This window comes from Centroberyx gerrardi, chromosome 8 (genome assembly GCF_048128805.1).
Source record: "Centroberyx gerrardi isolate f3 chromosome 8, fCenGer3.hap1.cur.20231027, whole genome shotgun sequence".
Lineage (NCBI taxonomy): Eukaryota > Metazoa > Chordata > Actinopteri > Beryciformes > Berycidae > Centroberyx > Centroberyx gerrardi.
This window is the reverse complement of record NC_136004.1, coordinates 16,957,564-16,971,316: the sequence shown is the minus strand read 5'-3', so window position 1 is coordinate 16,971,316 and position 13,753 is coordinate 16,957,564. Positions and strand designations below refer to the sequence as shown.

Below are 13,753 nucleotides of genomic sequence, written 5' to 3'. Positions count from 1 at the left end.
GACAAGCAACATGGAAAATAACCTGCATTATCTTGGTCATCCTGCTTCAGCTTTAGCTTGCACATGTGTAGGAAGGAGGATATTTGGGACTGAAAGTGTTGTCATGGAAATAAGCACTGGTCTAACGAATGAGTCTTGGAAAGCTGACTTGTTACTAGTCATCATTTGACTGAATATTCAAGTGACATTTGTGTTAAACACTCCCACTCTCTGAGTCCAGTGCACTTTACACAAATGAAACAATGATCATTTGAGTAACATTTTAGGATGTAATTTTAGGTTGTAATTACTATACGATTACCAAGTGCTGTTTATATATTCTGCTCTCGGATTATGTCGTGCTCCCTAACATGTGATGTCATGACAATGTTCAGTTCCACTGAAGAATCAACTGGAATCGTAAAAGAATCGTACCCATAATGATTTTCAGACCAAGAGTATACATTTTCTTATTGAGAACATAATAAATCACAGTTCATCAATCCCCTACTCTGTCAGTGGAGCGACTCCCACCAGTTTACTCTGATTTAATCAAAGATGATAATGTTGATTCTCTTATATCATCCTTCTTTTTGAGATATTTGTTCATATTAACAAATTTAAAGACCATGAGAATTTGCAATTTCTTTAACTGAGAGCCAGGTTTCTGTACACCATCAGTGTGCCATCCATAACTGCTTACACACTTACTTACTTTCGCACCTGAAAATTAATCTGTTAACTTCATTCAATTGTCTTTAAATATCCAATCAAAACAGTCCTTCAGTGCATGATTTCATAATGAAATGCTTTCTTCTTCTTGTGATGAATTTGTGCAGGAAGCCTCTAATTTCAATTTCAGGCCAATGTGAGTGACAGTCCTTAGCGATTATTAATAAGAGTCTCTGGCATATTATTAAGAGCAGTAAGTGTTTGTAATGGTGTGCAGTGTGATGGTGTATAGATGATGAAGGTAAAGGCCATATGCATCAGTCATGCACAGTAATGATGTAAGGATATAACCCCAAGGAGCTTGACCTTTATATTTATTCTTCATTGCTCTTTGACATTTCAGAAATGGAAAATGTGATGGAGGCCTCACACTTATTTGATGAACATAATTTACCAATAAGAAAAGAGATCTTATACTACCCTTTGTAGGTCTGCAACTGACCTGGCAACACCTAAAGCTTCCCACACCTTCCTCTAGCACAGTCCAGGCTGCAGAGAGCAGGTGTGTCTGTCAAGGGAAGAGATCAATACAGTTTACTTTAAGAGCAGAAGTGGCCTACGGATTAAATACAGTACTGTGCAAAGGCCTTAGGCACCCTAGATTTTTTATCTGAATTTTGTCTTAGATGTTTATTTATTTGTGTTCTGCATTAGTGTGTCAGTAGAATGCTCTTTATAGTAATTTATTTTATATTTAGAAACTTTTCATTTTACTACTTTTGAAAGCATCTTCGCTTTACAGATTTTTTTTTGCCTAATACTTTTGCACAGTACTGTATATAACTAGGAGACTTTTGACAATATTGCCACAAAAATTAGTTCTGTGACAATAACATAACGGTTTTAGGACCCAGGATCTCCCGGCGGAAGAAGCTGCGCCTCAGTCTCCATCGTCATTCCTCTTCCAAGCTCCGCGATGATGCTCCATCTCATCCGAGAAAATATAATAGGCCTGTTGTGTTTTAGCATGTTAGTCAGCGGACAATTGGAGGACTCTAAATTGACCGAAAAATCATATGTTTTCTTGCAGAATCAGAATTTAGGTAAGACTTGCTATATGTAAACAAGTGTAAAAGGCCTATGAGGGCTGTCAATACAAGGTGCGCCGGATGAGTGATGCTGAAATTACTGGCAGGTGTTTGACGTCAAAACAGTTTTTCTAGCAACAACCCCCTAGCCTATTCAATGAAACGCAAATGCAGGACATTTTAAAACATCGTCAAATAATCACGAAAACAGCCACCTCTGCTATATGTGTCTGTTAATGTTAACTTCATTAATCGACCCTGTCATGTCTGTTGGTCCGTGTGTTCCAGTCAGCCTGGTGAGCGTCCTCACCGTGCTGCTGGTGGTGATGGTTATAATGGCTGTCTGCGTCTACAAACCGCTGCCTCGGCGGTGAAGCTGCCCCGCCACCCAGAAGAGACGGGCAACAGAGACAGACCCTGACCCCCTGCTTCAGGACTGAGACTGGACCCCAGCTGCTCTCAGCTCAGTACGAGAAAAGACTGAGGGAAAAGCCAAGCTCATCGACCTGCCACACTGAAGAGACACATCACCCAGACTGCACAATTAGGGACTCTTTTTATTGGTTAGCCTATAAAATCAGGTTATTTAAGAATTATTGTATTTTGTGTGGATTCGTTATGATACCTAGATGGCATTCCCATTTTGAATGCATAGGCCTCAAAATCAGGACTCAAATGTTATGCAGTAGGCCTAGTATCTTTTATTTGTGATTTATCTTGAAAGCTGCATTTTTATATGACCTACCTCTTGTCTTTTAAGTTGGTTTTTCGTACAGTATGTGTTGAAACTGAGTATAACTCCTCATTATTGTTGTGTGGTAAATATTATTAATTAGCATCATTACTAAATTTTAACATGAACAATCCTTTCCTTGTCTTTGTTACTCATTTTGAAATAAATATTATGAACACACTGACATGGAATTTGAAATTAAGGCTGCCCTCTACAGCAAGACTTCATCTCCAATGGATATTGTTGCGTCCAAGAAAGTAATAGCCTCCTTTTTAATCCTGTTTACTAATCTACTTGTGACTTGTCATTTTATCTAATATAGTTTTTATTGATTTGATTATGTGACACATAAGGACATCAAATCTAAAGGGAATGTGTAAATGAGCCTGTTCAGTTTGCTTTTAGGGGCATTGTGTCTGTGGCTCCTTAGCCCTATTGAAGGGAAAACTTGTCAATAAGCCTCAGGTCCATCCACACATATATTAAAAAGGCAAAAGTAGGATTACGAGGTGAGAGATCTCCTTCCCTTCATCTATAGCCATGGAAACAGCGGGCTCCTATGCCAGGTGAAAGTGGTGGAAAATAGGAGGAGGTCAATGACCCCTTTAACAAAGCAAACCAAATGTTGCCCTTTGTGTCCTTGCATGAATGTGAAAATCTGCTCAGCTCATCATCTATTTACTGAATCGTGACTGTTAAAAGAATCAGCCGGCCTATGAGCAAAGAAACAACAAAATAATAAATAGGCTACTTGATATAATTTCAGAGAGGGATTTTGGCTTGTGCAATATTTAGACATTTTTATTTAATCCTATCATGAAAAATGACAGATCCCCATTCTGACTTTTAATGTACATGGAACAGGCTAACACAATATACACTCCATTTTTAGAACTGATCCCTCCTACATGGAACCAGTGTATATTTTGTACAATCCAATTGAATTACAGCATACTTTGATTATGTGCTATCCAGAGTGCAGATGTTAGGGTTGGAAAGACTGAGGGACGTGACTATATTTAGCAGCTAACCAAACATAAGATCCATTCACACACTGTAGATAAATGATCTTCTAAACCTTAACTTGAATGAGTGAACACTTGACCTGGAAATGTAAAGGAACCTAATTGCTTTGGATATATGAACAAATCTAGCTCATTAGATGTTAAGCATGTTATGATAGAAAAGCATAAGGTTGTTTCCATTTTATATCCGTTTCTGTATATAAAGCACGTAAGCCAAGTCAAATTTAGTCCACATGGAAATAAAGTGCTTTTATTTAAGAAATAACATTTTGAAACAACCACATTTTCTTAAAATTTTAACATGTTACAAAAAAAACCTTTGCAGCTAGCAAACGGTGCATTATAAACTGTTCCCCGTTAATCTAACCATAGCTAGCCTTGGTAAAGTAGACTGTTTTGCAGTTTGGCAATTTGATCATTATGATTAGTTGTTTTTGAGCTGAAGCCGCTGAAACCCAGACAAAGCAATGCAGAGACCTATGATGAGTGGTTGGTTATCAGTGAAATCAACTGTAGTGGTTAATGCATTTTATTCAGCATCACCCAATTAAATCTGAAACCCCCATCATCTTGTTATGTAGGATAAGAAACTTCTAAATTTCTGTTTGACTTTAGAAATTTGGTCTGAATGGCACAGCACAGAACAGTCACCACCACTCTCCCCAACCAAGCTTCATCAGAGAAAACAAACTGGGACCTGCATCAAAAACAAACCTTTATAGCGGGCATGCTTGATCTTTGACTCCATACTGTCTTTCATTCAGCTCAGAGGTCTATAGTTGTTTGTGGCTATAAAAGGCTAAAGGATCGCCTTTAGAAATCTGGTGATTTTGAGGTCTTGCTTGAGAAAAACAAAATCTTACCACTGAATGGACCGGTTATAATAATCTATGCAACACTGGTTGTGTGACCGCTTCTAAACGGCATGACTGCTATATATCCACAGGAAGGCAGAGTGGTTTCTGCTATTGCTTCTTTGAACTGAGGTGATAATGGTTGATGTTGCTCAGTGAGAGTTGACCCATTAAAAATAAATGGCATCCTCTCAAACCAAAAAAAGCAGGGGACATGTTCAATAAAAATCAGGCTTCTGCCTAAGGAAAATTTAAGCCCTCATCTTTCTTGTGCAGCAAAGATTTCACCATGCAGCTGATTTACATTTTCTCTCACAGTAACATGCTTTCATTACCCATCTGAATATTGTACATTCACAAAGTACAAGAAACTTGTTTTGCATTCACCTATGAACCTGCTAGCCGGTTTTGACTGAATGGAATCCAAAATAATGAAATAATATAGGTATAGCAGTAAGTGATATGCAAAGGGGTGATACCGTTTTGCATAAAAGAAACATCACATAAATTACCAGGCTACCATTTTCAATGTTTTTACAATTAATTAAGAAACCTAATTCCAAAGTGAAGGGACTGTGGAAAAGTGGAACCCTGAGATATTCAATCATTCAGTGAGACCATGACCCTCAGCAAAGCGACTCTGGGGGAAAACTATATAGCAGCGGTCCTCAACTCTGGTCCTCAGGGTCCAGAGTACTGCTAGTTTTCCATTCTGCCAGGAAGTTTTCATCTAGGGCTGAAACGATTCCTCGAGAAACTCGAGTAACTCGATTACTAATCCATATAACTATATACACACTCAGTGTTTCGCACGGATGATTATTACTGTTGCACAACGCGCTGGAGAAAGAGAGAGAAAATAGCGAGGGGCGAAGAGAAGAGACAGGCCAGAGAAAACGACAGAAAGTGTCCAAAGTTTCGGATCCAGTGTTGCCAACTTGGCGACTTTGTCGCTAGACTTAGCGACTTTTCAGACCCCCCTGGCAACTTTATTTCTCAAAAGCGACTAGCGACAAATCTGCCGACTTTTTCTGACCATGGGAAGCAATGTTAATGTGTTGAATCCCAAAGCATTTGGCAATAAATTGGTTCGGCTGATGCTGGTTTTCTCTACTTGCTTGTCTAATCCAGAGAGGTCTGACGGTCACAGCGCTTCCCACACACAGCGTAGCTCCTTCCCTCCGCTGAGAGCAGGGACTGTAGGATAGGGTCCACTTGTAATTGCTACCGGCGTACGCCGAAACTGGCCGGGTGGGCGGAGTCAGCACTTAATATTAAAACGGGATGAGATGAAGGCTAGTAAAGAATGTACGTTAATTATGGCTATATGTAATGGCTAGTTAAGAACGTAAATCAATATGGTGGCTAGTTATGATGTCCCTAAGTTAGCTAAGTTTTGCTCAAGAAAATAACCACAGAAAATAAAATGCTGCAGTCAAATTGTGAAAGCCTGAGCTTCATTCATGTTATTATTATGATAGTCACACACATACACACACACACACACACACACACACACACCCACACACACACACACACACACACCTACTCCCCTCACAGTGATGCATAAAATACCCCAGAAAGCAAAATATCAGGTGGTGTAAGTAGCAATTGGAGCCTAAAATGCACCAGTCCAATACAGCAGGTATATTCAGTTTAGTTTGATTGCAGTGAGTAGGGTCAGCAGGTGTAGGGCAACCCTTCAACATAGCAAATAAATGTACATTAGCCAGTCTTATGAACTTGTATGATATTTAGGCCTAGTAATAAATATCAATAATAATTATTATTTCACCTCGTTTTCAGTAAACCACAGTGTCGTATGGACAGCTTCGTGCGGACAGCTTTTCTCTTTTGTATATTTACTATTGCTCTTTAATAAAGCAAAAGTATTTCTTATCCGATTACTCGATTAATCGATGGAATAATCGGTAGAATACTCGATTACTAAAATAATCGATAGCTGCAGCCCTATTTTCATCCTAGCCGTCTAATCAGGGACTGACTTAGACCTGGGACGACAGGTGAATGCAGTCAACTCCCTGGCAGAATAGAAAGCCAGCAGTACTCTGGACCCCGAGGACCAGATTTGAGGGCCACCGCTACATAGAGTCACCTCCAGTAGTCTAAAACCTTTATGTTACAGAACCTCAATTACACGGATTTAACCCCACTCCTGTCAACGATATGATCAACACTGTTATGGGTTGCAGCTGTGACTCTCAACTGAACAAAAAAAATAGAACCCATCCAAAATAATCTCAAAGAGTCCATGGATTAAGCTTGAGGATAGAGAAGTGTTTACGCATTATGTGGAGATACAAATATATAAAGGAGTATGTTCTTACCAAAAATAGCTTTTGGAAAATATTGAATACCGACAGTTTGATATTGCCTGTGCAATCATGACCTGTTACAGAAGAAATCTGAGGTTGCATAGATGACTACAGTGGTTGGGAAGGTAAATTGAGGTGTGGTGGTTGCTGCTTCTGGATCTGGAAAAGTTGGATTATGGCGAGGCATGGCCTCAACTCCTTATTCCCTCTTATTCCTTTTACTTCTCTGTGAGTGATAGCTGCAATATCCTCTCCAGTTCTTCTTCCTCCTGCTTCCTTCTATTCTCCTCTTCCTCCTGAGCTCGTGCCGAGAGCTCCATGGCCAGGCGCAGGTCTGAGTCAGGACTAGAGGCTGAGACGGAGCTTGCAGGACTGGATGTGTCTCCATATTCCACTAGCACCCCCTCTGGGATACTCCTAGAATGACAGGGAAGAAATAATTTCCAGCGGCTTCTTTGTGGCTTTTGTATAGATACACACAATACATACAATACATATACACAGTCACCTGAATCCCAGTAGATCTGCTAAATCACTGTTCACAGAGTTTATTACCTCTCTTGCGAAAGAGAGAGAAACTCTCTTGCACCCCTCCAACCCTCGCTCTCACTTGTAAAACAAGGACTTTTCTCTTCCTTTTACTGCATGTAATTGCTATTCCAACAGCTTTACCCCATGTTCCTACCTGTCACTCTGGCTACTGGGCATGGCATCAGCGAATTCCCCGTTAGCATCATCCCAGGTCGTCTCCTGTAATGATACAAACAGGTAGATCACTTAAAAGAACAGAGGAAGGCCATGAACTGACAACATCAAGCAGCTTGCTGAAAAAAGATCAGAACAGATTGTGTGTGCTGTGAGGGAACTGTCCTATGCTTGTTGCCATCTGACCTGTCCTGGGACTCTGCTAGACTCCAGAAGACTCTGGTGGATGGCATACTGCAAAAGTTCCTCATCATTGTTGGATATGGGTGTGTGGCGGCTGCCGCCTCGATGGCGGTAGTGGACAGGCACCTCAAACACTGAAGGACACACCTGGAATGGAGGGGGTGCTGGATGGATGAAAACCAAAGGAACAGTAATTAGCAAGCACATAGGATTGTTTTGCAACATTACATGTACATGCAACTTCTATACTGATACATTTAGTGCTCAAAAACTGGCTGCATTCCTACCAGCAGCTTCTCCATCATCTGTGGATGTTGGTGTGGCTGCAGGTGTGGCTGCAGGTGTGGCTGCGGGTGTGGCTGCGGGTGTGGCTGCAGGTGTGGCTGCGGGTGTGGCTGCGGGTGTGGCTGCGGGTGTGGCTGCGGGTGTAGCTGCGGGTGTAGCTACGGGTGTAGCTACGGGTGTGTTCACTTGCTCTTCTGTACTGCATTTGTTGACATTACCAAAGGTAATCCTGGCATTGAGCACATGAAACAGGGGAATCTCTGTGAGAGAAGAACAAATAATAGATTAGACTTTTAGACAGACTTCAAAGGGTGAATGAGGGTCTTGTATTACACCTTGAACATGTGGTGTGTGTAAAAAATCCCGACTTCTTTTGTGACATTCCTGTTCTGAGGAATTCCACGCACCTATTTTAACAGGAAACCCAGGAGGAAACTTTAGGGTGACAAAGTCTCGCAGCCGCGCAAAATGGGAACTGGTCCGGGCCATGAGGTCAATAATGGGAGTGACCTGCTCCACCAGGGAGAGGGGGTGCTCCTCACTCATCCACAGTGTGCCCTTGAACCTGTGTACAACAAAGAAAAACAATACATTGCTCAAATGTGTACACACATAAATACAATTTCCCAATACTGATAATATATGAACCCTGGCACACAGCTATCAAAAATGAAGTATTATGAGGTTTAATGCAGTTTTTCTTACTTCTGTGTTCGGATGCTCAGCTCAATAGGTCGGCCAATGTCTCGATTCCCCAAGTCAAAGTCTGGATCAAAATATTCCTCTGGAGTGATGGCAGTGGGATTGGTGGCAGTTGCATACTCCAGAGTAAGGTCCTATCAAGACAACAAAGTCAAGCCTTCATATCAAATCAACTGTCTGGTGGGACCAAAATGTCACTCATGTAGTTACTAACTGCATGTCTTACCCCCTGCGCACTGATGTGCTGCTCCACAGTCCCCAGAAGAGACTCGAGGACGTTCCTCTCACCTATGAACAAAAAGTCTAACTTTAGCACTGTCAACCAATCTCAGTCAATACAGATGTGCTACTCATTTGTGGGGGGGGAAAAAGTACCAATTTTATCATGCATGAACAAAGTTTTACACATACTTTTTATCCTGGCCTTCTCCTCATCTGTAAGATGCTCTGTCCTTGTCCTGATTACCACATTCACATTGTTCACACTGAATACCTGAGAAAACAATCAGTATCTAACATCATACAATGTTAAAAATACATTGTAGTATTTTAAGTAGCAAATCTTGCTCGTTAAAACAAAAACATAATATAATTTGTATGAACCTTTGCTTCGAATCCATTGACAACTTCAGTTTTGTCAGTCCTCCAGCCCCATATCCCAGACTTGTTCCTGTGAAAAACAGTAGTTGTGCTTTGTGAAAACAAAATCTTGCCTTTATGCTATGAGATCCTGATTTTGTTCATGAAAACAAAAACATACATTTAAGCAATAATGCCTGAGAGTGGTGTTGTGGTGTTCGTAGGTCTGCTGAAAGTCTATAAATAGGTAACCCTTTCAAATACAATGTGAAAAACAAAATTAAAGAAGTCCTGGGCCCCATTCCTCATACATGGATAACTCAGTTAGCTGAATAAGTTTGTTGACAATTTGATGTAAGCCTGGAATTTTCAGTTCCTGGAAGCAAGTTTAAAATTTAACTTGCTACCAGAGCAACAGCTCCTTAAGCTCAAAACTGCAAAAACACAGCCTTAGTCAGTCAGTCGGCTGGATTATGACCAGACCTTTTTAAGATTATCCCATCCATGAACTCATTTCTAGACATGGCTGCACTTTTCCTTAGAGAGGTGCCAATAGATCAAGGCACTATTATGATTAGACAGGCTTTTAGAAGAGAACGTGTGCTGAGAGATCGCCAAGATTCGTTGGTGTTTGAAAGATACAGTCGAGCAGGGATTATTTACAGTTTACCAGTTTGAAGAATATATTTATATTTAATTTTGATTTGTTCCCACGTCCTCTTTGGACCAGTGCCACTGGCTCTGAGAATGAAGGCAAAACAAATCATAGGTTATAGACTCATTACAGGGAAGGAAAATCTGTTTTATATCCTGCCATTTTTTATAATTTTCACAATACTAAGAGTTAAATACCTATATAGGTAATTCCAATGTTGTATTATAGTCTACAGATGCAATTATAAATGGCCTACTTATGCTGTCTCATTTTAGAGGCTTTGGCAGTGTTGCATTCCACAGTTAAGATATGTTTTTAGATAAGATCTGTTCCTCATAGCTTTCAGTTATTAACTCTTGCTCCGGTGACGTAAAAAAGGTGCTTAGCCTTGATGCTGTGCCGGCTAACTGTATGATTATTGATCATGGTTTCCACTCTGCACTCATCCTCCATTTCTTTTCCAAAACGGAAGCACGCAATTATCCAAGATAACTACAAGCAAGTTTGACAAATCAATCTGCAACCTACATTTGAGGAACAGAGTTAGCCGGATGCAGATTAGCAAGATAATTTGAAACAGCTGGTATCATATTAGCCTGGGTTAATTAAACGACGTATGAGGAATGGGGTCCAGGTCGACTTCTCCTCGCTATTAATATCCAGGGTAACACGTAATTGCTAGTTTGTAGGCCTACGCAACATTGACTCACTTTTTGAGAGCAAGTGTGCACCAAGCTTGTCTGACACAGACAGCTTTCAAATTAATGAGTCAATGGAAACACTGCATTCAGTGTTCTCAGTCTGGGAGACCTGAAGGTAGGACAGGTGTGAAAACCTCCTGAGAGCCGTTAGCTATCCTGAAACGCTGCCACTGTGCAATTGGTTCTTGGCTAATCAGAAGAAGCAGTCGGAAGTATGTGTTGTTAGAAAGAGGTGAATAGAGAAAGATGGGACTCTTGCCTCTCAAAAGCAATATCCTTGGTGTCCAAGTAGGTGTTGACAATCGGAGTAGTCAACCTTTTGGCAACCTCCTGTTCAGCTGGCTGCATTGAATCTAGTGTGACATCCTCCATCTCCTGGGATATGTTGAAGCGTTCGGTGTCCACCACTTCCTCATCATGGTTCACCTCCATCAACTCTGTACATGTATCTGTCAAAAAACATAAAACAAAAAGTCAGCGACAAACTCCGTCATTTTACACAAACAGCTGTGAGAATGACATGAAGAGCTCCAATACGCACCGTCTCCTCTGAAGATGTAGCTTCGACGCCCTCGGATCCAGGTCATGTTCTCAAAGCCCAGGAGAGTGGCATCTACTCGCAGGCTGGCACCACTTTTCCAAATGCGACAAACATCACTTGGACAAACCCGGGATACAAGAGGGACTGTGAAGCAACGGCATATGAATGTCCCAAGAGGGAAAAAACAAATATCCGCACATGAAACACTGAGTTTTTACTAAACCACAAACAATGTTTCACCTACAAGAGGCAGGTATGTAGTTTTTCCTGTATAACCTGACAAACACTCTTGGTAGGCGAAGATGATTTATTTGGTGTGGATAGTAAAGCATAGGGTACTGCATTACAAAACATATGTGGATACTCTTTTTCTTCTGAGTATTGAATATGGTCACTAACATATGCCATATGAATGAGGCCACTACTACACACTCATCACCTACTTGTATCCATACAAAACAAAAAGATAGAGCTTACTCCAACTGGTGAACTCCCATTTCATTTCCATATAGAAATCTGGAGACTGGGGATGAAAAGGAAGACAGGGCAGTTAGTGTCTTGTACATGTTTTACAGGCACAGGCAGAGGTGGAAGACAAGACAGGGAGAATCTGTGAAGCAAAACCTCTCGGATCTTGGACAGCAGCTCCGGCACTCCTCCTAGTGCTGTAGAGGCTTTGAGGTAGTCTCTGCGCTGAAGCACCAGCTGAACCATCTCTGGGTCTCCGGTGCTGACCGCCTCCTGCAGTACTGCACACAGGCACAGCCAAATGTAAACATACCACTAAACCTTTTAAGCTAACAGTATTTGTTCTCCCTAAATCGCAACCGTCCATTAGGAAACCTCAAAACCGACGGTACCACGCAACGAAAGCAATACTGTTTCACTGCAGTTGGAAGAGACAAGTGGATATGCATTTTTACAAGAAATCCCATTTGGATGATGTGTAGGTTAATGTGAGAAGGGCTCTAAGTGATCACACAGCCCACAAAACCACTAAAAGCATGTCATCTTGCAAGACAAGTACAGGAAACATTAACACAATCATAGCATTCCTCGTCTGTCAGGGAGAAACTACACGCCTAACCTGTCCAATTGTTGCCATTTTCCTTAGTGACTTGGGCACCGTGTCTCAGAAGGACTCTGACTGACTCCAGGTGGCCGAGCGACACAGCCAGGTGGAGAGGCGTCCTCCCTCTGGGATCCACGGCCTCTATGTCATTCTGAGAAAAGCAAGGAGAAACTGATTTTTAGTGGCGAAATAGAATTTACCCACCTTTTTAGACTTACAACTCTTTAAGCCTTAGTATACATTATGCTATAGTAGTACTAACCTGATGTAAGTTATATGAAAATAAGGTATACTTAGTGTAATTTATTTTTGTATGCAGTGATGTTTTTTTCCTTATTATTGTTTCTTCTCTCATCTCCCAGGGCTCCATATTATGATTACCACCAGCTGGAAGTCTTCATACTTTTCACACCTTTTAATTTGGCAGTACATCATTGAGAATGACAAACTGTTTATATCCAAGTACTCTGACATAACCGAGCATCATGTCTCGTCTCCATATGAGTCATACTCTGGAGGTTAACATTTTAAACACCATTTGTGTGTGTGCTACTACGAAGCATCTGTCAATCGCCTACACTACTAGATGCAGACCAAAATATCTCACGTATGCCGCTTGGCTTCATCTAGCTAGCTAGCTGACTCGGGTAGTACTGGATAGCTTAGCCACATATTTAATTTTTGTACGAACCTGTGGTACTTCGTCCTCCAATTTCCTGTAATCATTCTCCCACACTGAGGAATGCAATGGGAACTTCACCCTAAAATCTTCGCTAACGTTAGCCGTGGACATCTTCCTCTTTGTGGAGCCTCTCAGTATAACGTTAGCCAGCTTATAATTACAGCCATGTGAAAAACTGCGCTACACCCTAGTTGTGCCCAAACGTACGATGGATATAATTAATTCCCTCGTTATTTGACAATAATAATGCCCAAATGTGCTAGCCGGTGGCCAACTTTTCCTCAAAGCTTCCCCAAAATAAAACTTTTGAACAAGGAAGTGTCCGGACCACACTATTACGATAGGGGAGTTTTGAGAACAAACAAAAATATACGCAATGTAACTAAGACAGCTGACCGAGCCCTTTAAAAATTTAATTTTATTGACATGTGTAATAACGGGTATTCTGTCGGTCAATAAATAAAGCAGAAACAGGATTTGTAAATAAAAAATACTCCTTTAGAAAAAAAAGAGTAGTCAGTTCCAGTGTAGACCTAACCATTCAACGTATATGGGTGGGGGTCAATTTTAAGTGTAATACCTACAAAACCATATTTCTGTATCAATAATATATTCATTACATGCATCTGACCTGTGAATAGACCATAATGCGGTGTGATTTTGTCCTGTAAACATAAAAAATGTAGACAAAAAGATCCAATCTTGACAATAAGTCTTTTCAGTTGTACCTATACGTCATCAGTCTGAATGAGCTCGGCGCTTGGCTGGTTGCGTTCCAGGAAGGGTGCAATAATGAAGCCCAGTGAAACTTTCCGTTAGCGTACTGTGAGCTAGATTTACATAAAGATACTCGGTAGTTTTGAAATATAAGTACTATTGATGATATAGTGGTGGTTTAGTCTTAAAAAGTACATTTGCTTTGTGCCTGTTGTTCTTCCGCACTGACACAAAATGTTCAAAC

The 13,753-nt window shown here is 40.9% G+C and overlaps 1 protein-coding gene across 1 annotated transcript; it reads right to left on the bottom strand.

Annotated features, from left to right (window-relative positions):
• Nucleotides 1–6,331: 6,331 nt before the first annotated feature.
• ankrd13a (ankyrin repeat domain 13A) lies at nucleotides 6,332–13,208 on the bottom strand. The gene is made up of 15 exons (XM_078285306.1): nucleotides 12,802–13,208; nucleotides 12,126–12,261; nucleotides 11,663–11,787; nucleotides 11,516–11,561; nucleotides 11,039–11,182; nucleotides 10,746–10,946; nucleotides 9,166–9,257; nucleotides 8,974–9,055; nucleotides 8,789–8,850; nucleotides 8,566–8,696; nucleotides 8,268–8,425; nucleotides 7,863–8,120; nucleotides 7,579–7,739; nucleotides 7,373–7,437; nucleotides 6,332–7,104 (listed from the first exon to the last, which is right to left on the bottom strand). Exons 1-15 carry the CDS (start codon nucleotides 12,901–12,903, stop codon nucleotides 6,906–6,908), a joined length of 1,962 nt encoding a protein of 653 aa, XP_078141432.1. The 5' UTR covers nucleotides 12,904–13,208; the 3' UTR covers nucleotides 6,332–6,905.
• Between the last annotated feature and the right edge of the window lie 545 nt (nucleotides 13,209–13,753).

Coding starts and splice junctions, on each gene's coding strand:
- ankrd13a (XM_078285306.1), bottom strand. CDS start 12,903: ATGTCCACGGCTAACGTTAGCGAAGATTTTAGGGTGAAGTTCCCATTG. Junction 7,740..7,862: donor AGATGATGGAGAAGCTGCTG/GTAGGAATGCAG, acceptor TCATCCATCCAG/CACCCCCTCCATTCCAGGTG. Junction 7,105..7,372: donor CCCAGTAGCCAGAGTGACAG/GTAGGAACATGG, acceptor CTGTCATTCTAG/GAGTATCCCAGAGGGGGTGC.